This window comes from Hyperoodon ampullatus (genome assembly GCF_949752795.1).
Source record: "Hyperoodon ampullatus genome assembly, chromosome: 7".
In the NCBI taxonomy this organism is placed as follows: Eukaryota; Metazoa; Chordata; class Mammalia; order Artiodactyla; family Ziphiidae; genus Hyperoodon; species Hyperoodon ampullatus.
The window spans coordinates 41,269,511-41,286,680 of NC_136920.1; the positions used below are offsets into that span (position 1 = coordinate 41,269,511).

A 17,170-nucleotide genomic window follows, 5' to 3' on the forward strand; every position below is an offset into this window, starting at 1 on the left:
TTTTGAGACAAAGACACAGACAAAGATACAGCTTCTCTCCTGCAGGCATTCACAGTACAGCAGAAGACTCGGACAGGGAAATAATTATAATGCACAGGGAGAGATGTTACAACAGAGATATGAACAAAGTATGGTAGTTACAAAGGAGGAAGTAATTGACATATGATCCAGGAAGTTAAAGTGAGGAAAAGAAAGAAAGGAATCGCCAGGGTTCAAATAGTCAGATTCTTTATAATGTCTTTATTCTAATACAGCTTTTCCCTATACCCTCTTCCAATTTACAAGATCTGGAGCAGAAGTCACAGTAAATATCTTCTCAAGTAGTGCAATATGAAACCATATAATTGTCTTGAATTTTATGATCATCCCTATCACTTGGCTTATCTCCGTATCAGTCTGTAAAAACACTGAGTCTGGCTGCCTGCCTCAGCCCAGGCCTCCATTACAGGTCAGACCTTTTTCCCTTCCACACTGACAGATCTGCTTTTCCTGATGCTGAGATTAGAGGACAATGGCTTTTGATCCCTTTTAACACTCAAAGGATAATGTTGCTCTTTCAAGACACTGCCCCGAGTGTTCTCACTACAATGGGTGGTTTCTTGGACAGTTACCTATCTGATGCCTGTCTTCTCTCCCACTGATCTGTAACTAGGTACCCCACCCCAAAACGGCTTATGGACTATTCCTCTAGTTATGATCCACCACGATACAGTTCTTTTTTCTCTATCTCCCCTACATTTGTGTTATGTGTCAGGAACATTTTACAGAAAACCTTTCTTTGGGGCTTGCAAGTGTATGTCTGTGAATGACTGGCGTTGATTTAAGGAAAACAAAGGGTTTTGGCAAACCACTAGTAAAACTCACAAAAGATGCAACAGGAGGAAAGATACAGATATTATGTAACTGCATACTTTTTAAATCTTAGCATTTTAAATATTTATCACTATCACCATGTAGTTATATCAGTGATCCTAGAAATCAGACACAACCCCCCCATCAAAACAACAACAAACCAACTTTCCTCAGAAGACCCTACTGAAATAGAACGGACAAAAAGAAAAAGTCTTATGTCCTGGCTTTAAAGAACTATGAAATGAAAAAAAAAAAAAAAGAGCAATTTCAAAATTAAAGCACTTTCATTCTATCCAAAAGCCTGCTTCATCCACTGATGTACCCACCTGAGGGGCCAGCTGCATATTGAAAGCCCCAGCTCTGGCTGCAGATAGAATTCCAGCTTTGCCATTTACTACTTTGTTATCCTTGGACAGGTTACTTAGCTCTGTGCGCTTAGTTCCCACATCTGTAAAAATACACATTAGAATTATCGCACAGGCTTGTCATCTGAATTAAATAAGACAATGCATGTACAGTGCTTAAGAATATTTGACACTGCATCAGTATAATTACTCTTAACCTTAATTTCCTTTCAACACTGCGGCTAACGTCAAGTATCTGAAGGGCACTGAAAAATCCTTAAAGTGAAACTATCTGACTAAATGAAACGCTACTTGAGGGCACCCTCTATCTCTAAATAGAGGCATAGAGACGGAAAAACAAGTAGTCAGAACTCCAACATGGATGGGGCAAATTCCCTCCTACTTTGCATTCTTCAAGGTGCCTTGCAGAATGCTAAAGCCTTGCAAGTAGATGGCGTCCTGGAATTTAAGCTCGTGGTCATCTGTAAAGACACCCTCCCCACCCCCATCCCCACCAGGGAGCTATAGGCCTGGGTCTCCGCCAGCTCTAAGTTACTACCCCCAGTTATGTCCAAAACATCCCTCCTCTCCCGTTACCCTGCCCTTCTGCAGCCGGACCTCCTCTCACTCGGGTCTTCTACCCCGAGCGCTGCTCACTGGCCGCAACCCAGCACCCCAGGAAGGCTCCTCGAGCCCCGGCGCCTCGGCCGGGCCGGGCCGCCCCACTGCGCATGCTCCCCGCCGCGCGGGTGCGGTGCGCCGGGCTTGGCGCGGTTCCCGCTCAGCTGGGGAGGCCTTGGCCACGCAGCGGTAGGAGCGCGCGTCCCGGGGCGGCGGCGTCCTGGAGACCCCCGAGAGATGGAAGCTGCGGCGCCGGCGGCGGCCGAGGCGGCTGAGCACGAAGAGCTCGGTGAGTGCTGGGCGCGGGCGGGGGCGCGGGCCGACGTGGCGCAGGGATGCGCGTCCGCGGGAAGCGCCGAGGCCCCGAGCCCGCGCTCGGCCTCGGCCGGGGGTCGGGGGGCGGTGCGGGCGCCCGGGCGGCCGCCCACCCTGCCCCACGCATCCGGGTTTGCGTTTCCTGTCCTTAGACAGGGAGAAACGCGGAGTGGCTTTCCGGTCATTATTGGGGTTTCTTGGGGGTCAGGGTTCTTGGGGTTGTGGGTCTGGGGTAGGTTTGAATGTAAAACCATCAAAGCAAACCTCCCTGGGACGTTTGGGTTGAGCCGAGGCTTAGGAGGTGACTGACCTCCGAGTCAGCACCTGCACAGGAACGAGTTTTCCGATCTGAGAGCTGGGTCAGGCGAAAAGCTAGGCCCTACAGAGGGCGTCAAAATGTGCGTGTGTGTCCGTGTGCGCGCGCGCGCGCGCTGACGGGTGGCGTGCGCTGGTGTACGTTTCAAAGGCAACGCAGAGCCTTCGCTGTGACTCGCACTGTTTTTTTCCAACGATGCTTTAAGGAAGTTGCCATAGTTTGGCTTTTCAGACACGGCAGCCCTGTTCGGAGTCCCTGGTGAATCCTTAATTTACCGTCTGCCACCCCAGGAGTGGCGAGCGGGACGTGCTGACCAGACTGAGATAAGACGTGTAGTTGGCTCACTTGGCAGAGTTTGTTTTCCTGCTTTCCTCTGGTGTCTTGTCTCCTTGGCGACAGGGAATGCAAAACTTTGTTTATGGTTTCCCGCTGTCAAAAGGAAAACAAAAATAGAGATCGAGGTAGTAATAATATTGTTCCTCCCAGTTAGATGCATTGTATTAGGAATATTCGTAATTCGTTGCTAAATGATTAAAAAAGAAGTTGAGCTTTAAAGAAATACTTTATTATAGTAACAGATTGCCGTCTTGTAATAATGTGCAGGGCACTTTGCAGTTGATTTCTTTCAAGTCACAGTAATGGTAGAAATAAACGTAACATGTTATTGAATGTTTACTGTGTCGAGCAGTGTAAGTGCTTTACATATGTTTTGTTTCCTTTAATCTTCACAACAATGGGGAGGTAGGTGCAATTATTATCCCTGTTTTATAGATAGAATAATTTTAAGGTCATTAATGGCAGTACCCAGATAGGAATCCAGGTTTATCTGTTTTAAATTCTTTAATAACCCATCTTAGGAGGTGGGAAAATGTGCATTCTCATGCATTGCTGGTAAAAGCAGTATAATATACTTATCCTTAAAAATGCACACATCGTTTGACCCAGCATTTCTACTTCTAGAAATATTTCCCAAGGAAATAAGTCATGTAACATATCAATAGATGTTCATTACGTTATTTATAAATGAGAAAAGCTGGTGACTATCTAAATGTCCAATTAAAGGAAACTGTTTAGGTAAATTGTGATAATAGCCGTGTAGTCATATACTGAATAGCCCTTTAAAGTCATATGGGAAGATGTTTGCCATATGTATTTTTACTAACTGAAAAAGTTTTCTAAATTATTTTAATTTTTTAAAGTTATGTCTCTTCATTAATTCAACACATATTCGTTGAGCTTCTCCTATGTGCTAGGCACTGCTTTAGGCGTTTGGGATACATCTGTGATACATCTGTGAACAACACAGATCAAGATTCCTGCTCTCATGGAACTTATATTCTAGTAAGAGGAAGCAGACAATGAACAGTAAAGACAATTATCAGTTAATTTAAAGTACATTAGGCTAAAAGTGCTATGGAAAAAAGAGCAGAGTAAGGGAAATCCGGAGAGAGCGTGGGACAAGTTGGGCAGTTTATAGCATTTTATAAAGTAGTCAGAATGGACCTTATTGAATAGGTGGGACTTGAGCAAAGACTTGGAAGAGGTGAGGGAATTATCCAAGTGGATATCTGAGGAAAGACTCTTCTAGGCAGAAAGAACAGCTGGAGTAAAGACAGAAATAGTGAGGAGGGCAAGGAGGCCGAAGCAGAATGATCAAGGTGGTGATGAGGCCGGATTATGTAGGACAGCGGTCCCCAACCTTTTTGGCACCAGGGACTGGTTTCGTGGAAGACAGTTTTTCCACCCGGTGACGGTGGGGGGTGGGGTGGGGGGATGGTTCAGGCAGTAACGGGAGCGATGGGGAGCGACACATGAAGCTTTGCTTGCTCGCCTGCCGCTCAACTCCTGCTGTGCGGCCTGACTCCTAACAGGCCGTGGACGGGTACCAGTCCACAGCCTGGGCGTTGGAGGCCTCTGATGTAGGGGTCTTGCAGTTCCATGTGAAGCCTTTGGCTTTTGCTCTGAGAGAATGGGGAGCCAGTGCAGGGTTTCAGCAGAGGAGAGACATGATCTGACTTGAATTCTAAAAGGATCACACTGTGTGAAGAGTGCACTGTAAGGGGCTAAAGTAGAAGCAGGGTATTTCAGCAATTCAGGAGACAGGTGTACAAGTCCTTCACAGCAGTAGTGGTAGCAGCAGTGGGAGTGGAGAGAAATGGTTAGACTCTGGATATATATTTAAAGGAGAATGAGAATGATTTCCTAACAGATTAGATGAGGGGTGAGAGTGAGACAGAGACAAGGATAACTCCAGGGACCTGAGTGTCTAGAAGAATGAAATTGCCATCAAATGAGATGTTGTGGTTGTTGTATAATACGTCTACAAATTCTCTGATGTTTCTCTATTCAAGAGGAGGAACTTAATTTCCTTCCCTTTGAGTGTGGGCTGTATTTAGTAACTTGTTTCTATTGAATAGATTATGGTGGAAGTGATGATGTTTGACTTCAAAGCTAGGTCCTAAAAGGCATTGTGCCAGGCTCTCATTTTTGGATTAGTTACTTGGGGAGAGGCAGCTGCCGTGTTGCGAGGATACTCAAGCAACTGTAAGGAAGGGCCCACATTGCATAGAACTGAGGCATCCTGATGGCAGCGATAAGTTGTTATACAGTAATCCATAGCCAGTTGAGATGGGTTAAGCCAGGAAGAGCAGGTTTGGTGGTGAAGATCAGGAGTTCAGTTTGGGGCATGCTGAGTTTGAAATGTCTATTAGATATGAAAGTGTAGATGTCGAGTAGGCAGGTGGATTTATGTCTAGAGTTAGGGAGATGTCTCGGCTGGAGATATGAATTTGGAAGTCATCATCACGTAGATAATATTTAAAGCCATGGAACTGAATGAAAATATACTGGAGTGAGTGTATGTGTTTGTGTATACTCTAAAATGTTGCCAGCAGTAGTTTCTAGGTGATGAGGTCATTTTATTTTCAAAAATGTTGCTTATCTTTATATTTTCTGATTTTCTACAATGACCAAATATTATTTAATTTAAAAAATAATTTAAAAAATTGGGTGTCTGTGTGAAAAGCACTGGTAGAGTTGTTAAGATACAGGTTTCCTTAAGATCTGCACTTTATTTCAAAGAGGATGGAGACCTCTGGAAGGTGAGCGAGTGAAGCTTCATCTGCTGCTCCCCATCACTTGAATTACCACCTGAACCATCGCTGCACCCTCCCCCTCCCAGTCCGTGGAAAAATTGTCTTCCATGAAACCGGTCCCTGGTGCCAGAAAGGTTGGGGACCACTGCTGTAGTGAATTTAGCAGTTTCCTGATTGTTGCACATTTAGGTTGTTTCCAAATTTTCATTATAGTGTTTTGATTAAGATCTTTGTGCAGAAATCCTTTTCTCCATACACTGGATTTGCAGAAGTGGAATTACTCGGTGAAAAGGATAAACATTTTAAAGGTTTCAATACATATTGCTAAATGAATGTGATTTTTCTCTATTCTGACAACAGCTGGAAATTTAGGTTGATTTTAGGTTAGAAAATTCAGGTTGAAACAATTGCCTGGGCAATATAAGAGAGCATATAAAGCACTGCCTAAGAATGTTCCAGTTGTATGCACCATTAATGTATACATATGGTATATAATGTATGGTTTATAATATTGACTGAAGCTAGTATTTCTTATTCATTTATATTTTTCTATTTGTAAATAGAAATAATTTTGTCTAGGTAGTTTGATATCCATTGATTAATAATGTTTTATTTTATAAGGCATTGTTAATTCTTTTTTTAACTGAAATATAGTTGCTGTACAGTATTATATAAGTTACAGGTGTACAATATAGTGATTCACAATTTTTAAAGATTATATTCCACTTATAGTTACTATAATATATTGGCTATATTCCCCACGTTGTACAATATATCCTTGTAGCTTATTTTATACCTAATAGTTTGTACCTCTTAACTCCCTACTTCTTTATTGCCCCTCCTCCCTTCCCTCTCCCCACTGGTAGCCACTAGTTTGTCCTCCATATCCGTGGGTCTGCTTCTTTTTGGTTATATTCACCAGTTTGTTGTATTTTTTAGATTCCACATATAAGTGATATCATACAGTATTTGCATTTCTCTGTCTGACTTATTTCATTTAGCATAATGACTTCCAAGTCCATCCATGTTGTTGCAAATAGCAAAATTTCATTCTTGTTTATGGCTGAGTAGTATTCCATTGTGCAATCTACAAATTCAGTGTAATCGCTTTCAAACTACCAATGACGTTTTTCACAGAACTAGAACAATTACATTTAAAATTTGTATGGAAACACAAAAGACCCCAAATAGCCAAAGTAGTCTTGATAAAAAAGAACAGAGCTGGAGGAATCACAGTTCCCGACTTCAGATTATACTACAAAGCTACAGTAATTAAAGCGGTATGGTACTGGCACTAAAACAGACACAGATCAGTGGAACAGAAAGAGAACCCAGAAATAAATCCACACACTTATGGACAATTAATCTGTGACAAAGGAGGCAAGAATATACAATGGAGAAAAGATAGTCTCTTCAGTAAGTGCTGCTGGGAAAACTGGATAGCTGCGTGTAAAAGAATGAAATCAGAACATTCTCTAACACCGTATAAAGCATTGTTAATTCTTAACTATAGTAATCATAAGCATTTTTCAGAGCTGTCCAATTCAATATTTGGCCAAAGGCAAGACATTGGCAAGTAATAGACTTTATGTGTAATGTAAGTTGGGTTTTGTAATTTTTAATTACTTTGCATGAATATTCCTGTTTTATTTCATATGTTCTTACCTCTATTAAAGTTTATCCAATGTTAGGTTTTTAAGTATTTGTCTCCTTCACTAGTCTCAATTTCCTTCTGTCTGGCATAACATAGTTTGTCTGTATGCATACTCAGTATTATAGCACAGTTTGTAGCGCATAAGTGCTCAGAATTATTAATTATTAGTAGTAAATGAATTAATTTCATGTCAGATTTATATTTTAAAATCCTGTAAAGCAAAATTGTTTTCTAATATTTCATTATGTAGGAAGGGGAAGAAAACTAATATTTATTGATTACTTATTATGTGCCAAGGACGAGGCTCTATGCTTCATATATATTATCCCATTTCACTATCACAAAACCCCGGTGAGGTAGAAATTACTACTCTCATTTTCTACATGAAAAGATAGGCCCAGAGGAATCCTGGTTTAAATATAACTCAGATCATGTCACGCCTCTGCACAAAACTTTACTTTTGTCCAGCATGGTAGCCTTTAGCCATATGTGTATCTGATCTGAAATATGGTTTGTCTGAATTAAAATATGCTGTAATTGTAAAATACACTCTGGATTTCTAAGACTTAGTATGAAAAATAGAATGTAAAATATCTGGTTAATAATTTTTATATTGATTACATTATCATTGAAATGATAATATTTTGGATATATTGGGTTAAATAAAATGTTATTAAAATTAATTTTACCTGTTGCTTTTTTGCCTTTTGCTTTTTGATAATGGCCACCCTACCATGTAGGAAATGACATTTCATTGTGATTTTGATTTGCATTTCATGATGATTAGTGACATTGAGCATCTTTTCTGTTGGCCATTTGTATGTCTTCTTTGGAGAAATGTCTGTTCAAATCTTTAGCCAATGTATTAATCAGGTTATTAGGTTCCCTTTTTTATTTGTTTTTGTTTTTCTTGCTCTTGAGTTGAAGGAGTTCCTTATGTACTTTGGAAATTAACCCCTTATCAGATATATGGTTTGCAAATATATTCTCCCATTCCTTAGATTGACTTTTCACTCTGTTGATTGTTTCCTTTGCTGTGCAGAAGCTTTTTAGTTTGATGTAGTCCCACTTACCTATTTTTGCTTTAGTTAACTGTACTTTTGGTGACATATTCATGAAATCATTGCCAGAACCAATATCTAAACCTTTCCTCTTATGTTTTCTTGTAGAAGTTTTACAGTTTCAAGTTTACATATAAGCTTTTAATCCATTTTGAGTTGATTTTTGTGTATGGTATCAGATAAAAATCCAATTTCATTCTTTTGTATATGGATACCCAGTACTCTGAACACCATTTGTTGAAAACACTGTCTTTTCCACATTGTGTATTCTTGGCACCCTTGTTGAAGATCAGTGGCATAGAGTGATTTCTCGGCTCTCTGTTCTGTTCCATTGGTCTGTGTGTCTGTCATTATGCCAATATCATAATGTTTTAATTATAGAAGACCTTAAATATCCCAAACAATTTTGAAAAAGAACAAAGCTGATCACGCTTCCTGATTTCAAAGTATATTATTACAAAGCTAAAGAATCTTCCAGTATCTTTTTTTTTTTTTTTTAGCGGTACGTGGACATCTCACTGTTGTGGCCCCTCCTGCCATGGAGCACAGGCTCCAGACACGCAGGCTCAGCGGCCATGGCTCACGGGCCCAGCCACTCCACGGCATGTGGGATCTTCCCGGACCGGGGCATGAACCTGCATCCCCTGCATCTCAACCACTGTGCCACCAGGGAGGCCCATCTTTCAGTATCTTAAAGCATAACTTTACTCTTGTGAAAAACTGTTGTGCTGAGTTCCAAATAGCACTGGGATAATGGCAGCTGCCTAAATCCTAATCTCTCCACATATCCTCCCCCAAAACCTGTTAATTCAACAAGAAGCACAAGTAGACACATTCATGAAATTATTCTTAAAGCATTAATAGGAGACCAAGGATACCACAAACTTCAAATAATCTGTAAATAGAAAAATAAACAAAATTTCAAACAGAGCTCTTGTCGCTTCTGCAAATATGGAGAGTGGAGGAGGAGTCTTTAGAATCTCTGTGGAAAAGAGGAGAGGGGAGCAGGAGGCTTGGAAGAAGCACAGTGAAAATCTCCCTTAGAAAGAGAAAATCTAAACTAAAGTGTTAAAAGTCTAAACAGAGGTCAGGTCGGGGAGTTGGTAATTCACAGGGAAGGAATACAGGGTATTCCTGTATTCCAGGAATACAGGTAATACAGGGGAGGAATTTGAACATTAGCAGGAATAGAGGAGGCAGCCTTGGCAAAACATTGCCTCTGGAGGAGAAGGAGAAAAAGCAGTTGAGATGCCCCTCAGATCCCTGGAAGTAAAGAGAAGAAGGAAAGTAACAGGGGGGAAATTGAATATTCTGCAGAAATGGAAAAGATCCAGAAGACATGCCAGTTACTCCCTATGACCCCTGATAACTCAACATCATCCATTAAATAAACTGAACTTCACTGTGCTAACAGAAGGAAATACTGTCAAACTAGGATCCCTGTCCATGAAATGCCTAGCAATAGGAGAAATCATAAATAAAGAATAAATTACAAGGTGTCTAAGGGAAATATATTGAAATGAAAATTTAAGTCATTGAATTTCAAAGAAGAATTTAAATGAGGTAAAGAAAGACAGTAAAAGGGTTCTAGAGAAAGTAGTTGAAGTGGAAGACAGACAACAAAGATCCAGCATGTAATTGGAATCTCTAAAAAAGAAAAACAAAATATTTGAACCAAACAAATGCGTAAAGATACAATCCAAGAAAAACTTCCAGAAATAAAGAAAACCTATATCTGTATATCAAAAAGACCCACTTTGTACCCTTTTGACTCAGACTGCTCAACCCTAAGACATATCATAATAAAACCATTAGACTTTTAAAACAAGGGAAGATTCCTCAGGAGCTCAAGCAAAAAGAACAAATTACGTAATGGCTGAGAAAATTAGTCTGACATCAGACTTCTCAAGAATAGCATACAAAGTAAGGTAAGAGTAGAGCAGCATTTTCCAAGAAACTCAAGGGTAGAAAGTGTGAGCCAAGGATGTTCTATCTAGCTGTCCTTCATATCAAGGCTATAGAATATAGCTTAAAACATACAAAAATTCAGGGAATACTGAGCCCATGAGTCCTTCCTGAGCAATCTACTGGAGCAGTGGTTCTCAGAGTGTAGTCCCCAGACCAGCAACATCAGAGTCACCTGGGACCTTGTTAAAAATGTGTATTCTCAGGTCCACCTCAGACCTGCTAAAATCAGAAGCTTTGGCATGGAGTATATCAATTTGTGTTTAAGCAAGCCCTGCAGGTGGTTCTGATGCACATTCTACAGGAGAATGAACTTCTTCCAGCCAAGAGATGATTGAGGAAACTTTGGCAGAGGACTGATCACAAGCATTTAATACATTGATTGTAGATTTCGGTCTAAAACATGAGTGGGGGCATGATTGAACAACAGTATGTAAAGCATTTTGTATATTGCCAAAGTAGACAAAAAGAATACAACTGAAAGATGAGAGAATAAGAGACACAGAAAGGCAAAAGTAGAATTAGACCATTAATTGTTGTATAGGTGGAAGTCAGAGGATACCATTTAAAACTGATAAACAAGATAGTAAAAGAATAAGAAAGGGCTTTCCTGGTGGTGCAGTGGTTGAGAGTCCGCCTGCCGATGCAGGGGACATGGGTTCGTGTCCCGGTCCGGGAAGATCCCACATGCCGCGGAGCGGCTGGGCCCGTGAGCCATGGCCACTGAGCCTGCGCATCCAGAGCCTGTGCTCCGCAACGGGGGAGGCCACAACAGTGAGAGGCCCATGTACTGCAAAAAAAAAAAAAAAAAAAAGAATAAGAAAAAAGGAGGATTAAGGGCACCATAAAAGATAAAATGGCAAAGGTAACTAGTAGAATAGCTCAACTAAATGCAATACATTGTCCTGTACTGCAAAAAAATTACTAAGGGAACCTTATTAGTACAGTTGATGAAACTGGAAAATAGAATGTAGATTAAATGAAAGTATTGATCAGTATTAAACTACTGGAACTTGATAACTGTACTATGAATATTCAGGAAAATATTCTTGTTCATAGGGAATACATGCTAGTGATAGGATAAAATGGCATGATATATGTTACCTACTCTCAAATAGTTAATAAAAAGTGATAAACATTTGAGGGAGAAGAAGAAAACATGGCAAAATGTTAAAATTTGTTGAGCCTGTAAAGGGTACATGGGAGTTTTTTTTTTGTACTATTCATGCAAATTTAATGTAAGTTTGAAATTAGTATAAAATAAGAAGTTTTAAAAAGTTATGTCAATCAGTCATTTCCAACTAAGTTATTTAGGTTACCCCAATTCCCTGTTACATAGGTTTATTGTATGTATTTGAATGGAACAAACTTTCACTTCTTTAAAATATCCTATACTTCAGACCTTATTAATGCATATCAGTCATCTCAATAAATTTGAATTTAGTGAATTTTACGAGAACAAGACAGGCAGTGATGACTACTTTTATCTTTCTCCTCAGAAGGAGCAAAATCATGCTAAAAATTGCTAGATATAAGAATAGATTTTGATACTAAAAATTTAAAGATTGGAGTGGCTTTATAATTTTCTTAAAGCATTTAAAATTATGCTTGCCAGCATTTCCACTCCTGGGTATATGTACAAAAAAACCCAAAACACTAATTTGAAAAGCTACATGCACCCCAATGTGCACAGCAGCATTATTTACAATAGCCAAGATATGGAAGCAACCTAAGTGTTATGAACAGATGAGTGGATAAAGAAGATGTGGTATGTATGCACAATGGAATACTACTCAGCCATAAAAAAGAATGAAATTTTGCCATATGCAACAACACGTATGGACTTGGAAGGTATTATGTCAGACAGACAAATACTGTATGATATCACTTACGTGGAATCTAAATAATACAACAAACTAGTGAATATAATAAAAAAGCAGACTCACAGATATGGAGAACAAACTAGTGGATGCCAGTGGGGAGAGGGGCAATATAGGGGTAGGGGACTATGAGGTACAAATTATTAGATATAAAATAAGCTACAAGGATATATTGTACAACATGGGGAATATAGCCAATATTTTATAACTATAAATGGAGTATAACCTTTAAAAATTGTGAACCACTATACATACACCTGTAACATATAATATTATACAATTCTACTTCAATTAAAAATTTTTTTTAATTTTTAAGAATAAAAATAAATAAAAATATGATTACCATTTATGTACTCAGTATGATTTGAAGCTAACAAGAGATGGAAGTTCATTTTATGATTTCTTCACATTTTTTACCCCATAATTCTATCATCATTTACTATAAACCTCAGGTAGACAAAACAGAAAATATTTTGCATTGAATACTTATGCTTTTCACTTTGCACTGCTTAGTCCAAACAAAATATCCAGCAAATAAGTCTAGTTGTTTCTTTCTAAATATGGTAAAACTCAAAAGTATTAATGTGAATTAACTTAGGGTGGAAATAGTAAAGATGCGTACAAATGGCATGTCCTACTATTAAAAATGTTATTTATACCAGCTTTAACCCAAGTTTTAAAATGATAGTGAAGCATTTTTTCTTTTTAAAGATATGGATATAATGAGACCCTTAATAAATGAGCAAAACTTTGATGGGACATCAGATGAAGAACATGAGCAAGAGCTCCTGCCTGTTCAGAAGCATTACCAGCTTGATGATCAAGAGGGTATTTCGTAAGTGTTAAGGTTAAATGTCATTTTCTCTTTTCACTGAGTGTATATTTTGTAATCATCTTCTATGGACCAGACACTTAAGTAGATACTACAGAAGACACAAAGATGAATAAGATACAGTCCCCACCCTCAAGGCGTTTATAGTCTATTTGGGAAAGAAGAAATACATCTAAATTACAGAGCCATGTGTAGGAATTACTAAAATGATATGTATCAAATGCTATGGATCTTGAAAGAAGGGGGATCAGATTGAGAGGAAGAGAAATTTTAAGAGAAGGAGCTTCTGAAATGGTTAGGAGTTAGACCGCAGGAAGTAGGTAATAAACACTTCTTTATGTTGAGTGAATGGTATAAAACAAAGTCATGGTCCCAGGGAAGCAGTGGAACATTTTTTAAACTTTTTTTGTTATTTTGTCATCATTAATAGATTTGAATAAGGTATTATTCTAATAGTGATTTAACAGTTAAGCAAAGTAACATTTTAATTGATCAAAAAAGAATAAAGTAAAAAAAATTTTAGGCAAGCATTTTTGTTTCATAAGTTAAAAATTTGTGCTATTCTTCCTAGTTTAATTTGTTTTTTCTTGGTCAAGAGACCTCCTTCAGATGCCTCTTGGAAACTTTTCTTAGGTGAAATCCCTTGGGAGTTCATGTTGTCTGAAAGTTAATTAGTATTTATCTTACCTGATCATACACATAGTTTTAGAAATTGTATTTTTTTTCTTTTAATTAACTTCCTCTGAGGTTGATAATCATAGATCAACTATGTTTAATATCATGATTACATAGATAGTGCAATAAATTGCTGTTTTACCAGCTTAGTTGTATATAATTTTCAACATTGTCCTGAATATCATAGCAGCAAAGAATCTTATGAGAAAATTACCTTTTCTTTATTACTTTAATAAGTACAAAAATACTTTCACTTAAATAACTCATTTAATCTCCATAGTAACCCTCTGTATTCCACTTTTAAGTAGCAAAGATAGGACTTGAACCAAATATAACTTTTGGCTCATTCAACTTCTGGTTGAATGGAAATGTTAATTTGATTCCTTGCCTAGATTGATTTTTAGTTCCCTTCTAATGCTAAAACCATGGTCATGTGATTTTAATAGCTTTTGTTCTAAAATGTTTAAATCTTACAACTTTTACTTTTCAGATTTGTACAAACTCTTATGCATCTTCTTAAGGGAAATATTGGAACTGGTCTTTTAGGACTTCCACTGGCAATAAAAAATGCAGGCATAGTGGTAAGACTCATCTTTGTAATCTCTAGTTAAAATACAGTTATCAGTCTTAATTTACAGCAAAAATTACAAGTTAACATCTGACCTAGTCAAATATAACCTGGTCAGGTGACAACTAGATAATCATTTAGCTGTTGCTGATAAAATTATGTGAACTGTGATAATAATATCTAACTAAAAATGAGAGTTAATTACTCTTTTCATTTCTACTTAATTACTTATTTATAATATTTGACAGAAAGATCCTAAATCACTATTTGATTTTTCTAGGTATGGTTATATCTTATTATTCTTTTGGATTTTCAGGAATTTAAGTAATATGTTCATATCATAAATATATTTATAGAGTATTTGTATTGGTGAAATTTTACAGTTTTTTAGATTCCAAATAAAATACGTAGTTTTCAGACTTAAAGAATAATAGTTAAGAAAAGGAATAACAATATCTTTTGTTTGTTTGTTTGTTTTTTGTTTGTTTTGCTGTACACGGGGCTGTCACTGCTGTGGCCTCTCCCGTTGCGGAGCACAGGCTCCGGACGCGCAGGCTCAGTGGCCATGGCTTATGGGCCCAGCCGCTCCGCAGCATGTGGGATCTTCCCAGACCGGGGCACAAACCCGTGTCCCCTGCATCGGCAGGTGGACTCTCAACCACTGCGCCACCAGGGAAGCCCCTAGGAATAACAATATCTTTTGAAAACAAATATTCAAAGTTTTGTTAGAACCAATTATTGTAATTATAGAGAATCCTGATAGGGGAGAATTCACTTATGAAGTAGTGAAATTATATTTAACTTTTTTTAACTGACCAGTTTTCTTAACAACAGTTGTAACTGTCATCTTTCTCTGCATTGGACTTTGTCCACCCTAATTTAGAGAAACTTAAAAATTTCTGATTATAAAAATAAACTTTGGCAACATTTTGTCTGTCTCTCAATAATCAGGCATCATTTTAATTTTAGTAAATAAATACTTGAAAATTTTTATGTACCACTTTTTCAAATAATTATTTTCTAGGCACAGTTTCTCACACGTAATTCTCAACAAGCAATCTGTGGAAGAAGTAGATTGCCCACAATCCCAGATACAGTGCTTTTTAGTCATTTAGATAATGATTCATAGTTGCATATACTTATAATGGTGAGACACTGATAGTCACAGACTTGCCATCTGTTGTTAAATATGATGTTGTATTCTATTCTACTTTGTTGCATACCTATACTCTACATTCATAGGTTTGGATAGCCAAGTCAATAAGATGGAATCATATGTGGTTGTCTTAAATATTACTAAATTCTTTCTGTATCAGGTTCACTAATTTCCGTTATGCAAATGACTCTTTAATCATTTTGTCTAACAAATATTTACTCACTGCAAATTAGTAGTCTGTTGTCTCATTGTTTATAAGGTAACTTGATTTTTATTAAACTGAAATATTTAAATATTATAAAATGTTTCCCTCACAGCTTGGACCAATCAGCCTTGTGTTTATAGGAATTATTTCTGTTCACTGTATGCACATTTTGGTACGTTGCAGTCACTTTCTATGTCAGAGGTAAATGTGGATTTGTCAAGTCTATTTAATTTATTTTAAATCTATATATTTATTTAAAGTATCAAATAGTCTTATATTTCTACTGTGCTTTGCAACTAGAAGTTGTATTTCCTATAATCTGTTACATAGACAAGTCTAGGATAATGAATATGGGAAAAGGTAGCATTTCATATGATTGCAATCTAGTCAGAATATATATATACTTCTTTTAAAAGAAGTGAAATAGAATGGTTTCTTTTATTTAGTGTAAGTGAAAAAAATCAGGGAAGTTATATGGGGAAAATGGAGGCAGCAGGGCTACTTTTAGTTAAAGAATAATGGTCTTTAATTTGTTAGTAATTTCATTTTGGGTGTAATGCCTTTGCTGCTCTTTGTTGATATGTGGGTTGGTAGATAGTCAATGAAACAATATTTTGTTTTCTTTATTTTTGCATCATAAAATGATTCTATTGGATACTGAACCAACTTTTTAAAAAAATGAATATTGTCTATTCTGATAAACTAATATTCTAATCTTAACTCTTTTTTGTTGTTGCTAAATGTTCTTAAAACTTCGGGCACGTCATTTATGATCTTAAATAACAATATATACTTTAAAAAAATAGGAGAGACAACATGGCTATTTTGATGATTAAATAGGGTAGTTTGTGTAACAATATATTATAAAGCCCTGTACAGATGTATTAAATAATGCCGTTCTAAGAATGGAATAATTTAAGCATGAACAGTGTAGTTGATGTTTTTAGATAATTGAAACATTTAAATCAGTGAAACACAAATACTATGTTATATGAACTCAACAAATACATAAACTTTAACAGTGGATAAAAACTAATATACGGGTAAGAAGGGTATATAAAAATTTTTAATTTCATGAGATAACTTTAGAAGTATGCAGATCTTGAAATTTTGAAAACTCCTCTGTCAGTGTATAGCCCATTTAGCTGATGTTCTTTTCAAGAAATGGATTTATGGACCAATTAAAAATTTTTCTTTTCATATGCATGTATGTCATTATATTTCAGGTTTAAAAGGTCACCATTAGGGTATAGTGACACTGTGAGTTTTGCTATGGAAGTAAGTCCTTGGAGTTGTCTGCAGAAGCAAGCAGCATGGGGACGGTAAGTACTTGCTATGTTATTAGTAATTATTTTAAGTATTAATAATATTTAAAATTACATTAATTTTAAGTATTTTAATCTGGCAAGATACATTAACAAAAGTGTGATAAAGTTGGGAGGAAACAATATTTACAGTTAGACAGACTTGGATTCAAATCTCAACTCTACCATCTTACAAATTTATGACCTGGGTCAAAGTATTTTTATTTTGTTTTAGTTTTTCACTATCAAATGAGTTTATACTAATACTTCACAGGATTATTATGGTAGTCTAAATAAAGTGATATTTATAAAGCACCTAGCTAACCT

At 37.2% G+C, this 17,170-nt stretch overlaps 1 protein-coding gene across 1 annotated transcript in view; it reads left to right on the forward strand.

The window, feature by feature from the left end:
• Nucleotides 1–2,054: 2,054 nt before the first annotated feature.
• The window catches only part of SLC36A4 (solute carrier family 36 member 4), a gene marked incomplete at its 5' end in the record, with an annotated part of 41,700 nt that continues 26,584 nt past the window's right edge, over nt 2,055–17,170 (forward strand). The window contains 5 exons of the mRNA XM_079709258.1: nt 2,055–2,106; nt 12,815–12,938; nt 14,101–14,191; nt 15,652–15,740; nt 16,766–16,861. Coding sequence (XP_079565384.1) covers nt 2,055–2,106; nt 12,815–12,938; nt 14,101–14,191; nt 15,652–15,740; nt 16,766–16,861 — 452 coding nt within the window. The remainder of the gene's footprint in view (nt 2,107–12,814; nt 12,939–14,100; nt 14,192–15,651; nt 15,741–16,765; nt 16,862–17,170) is intronic.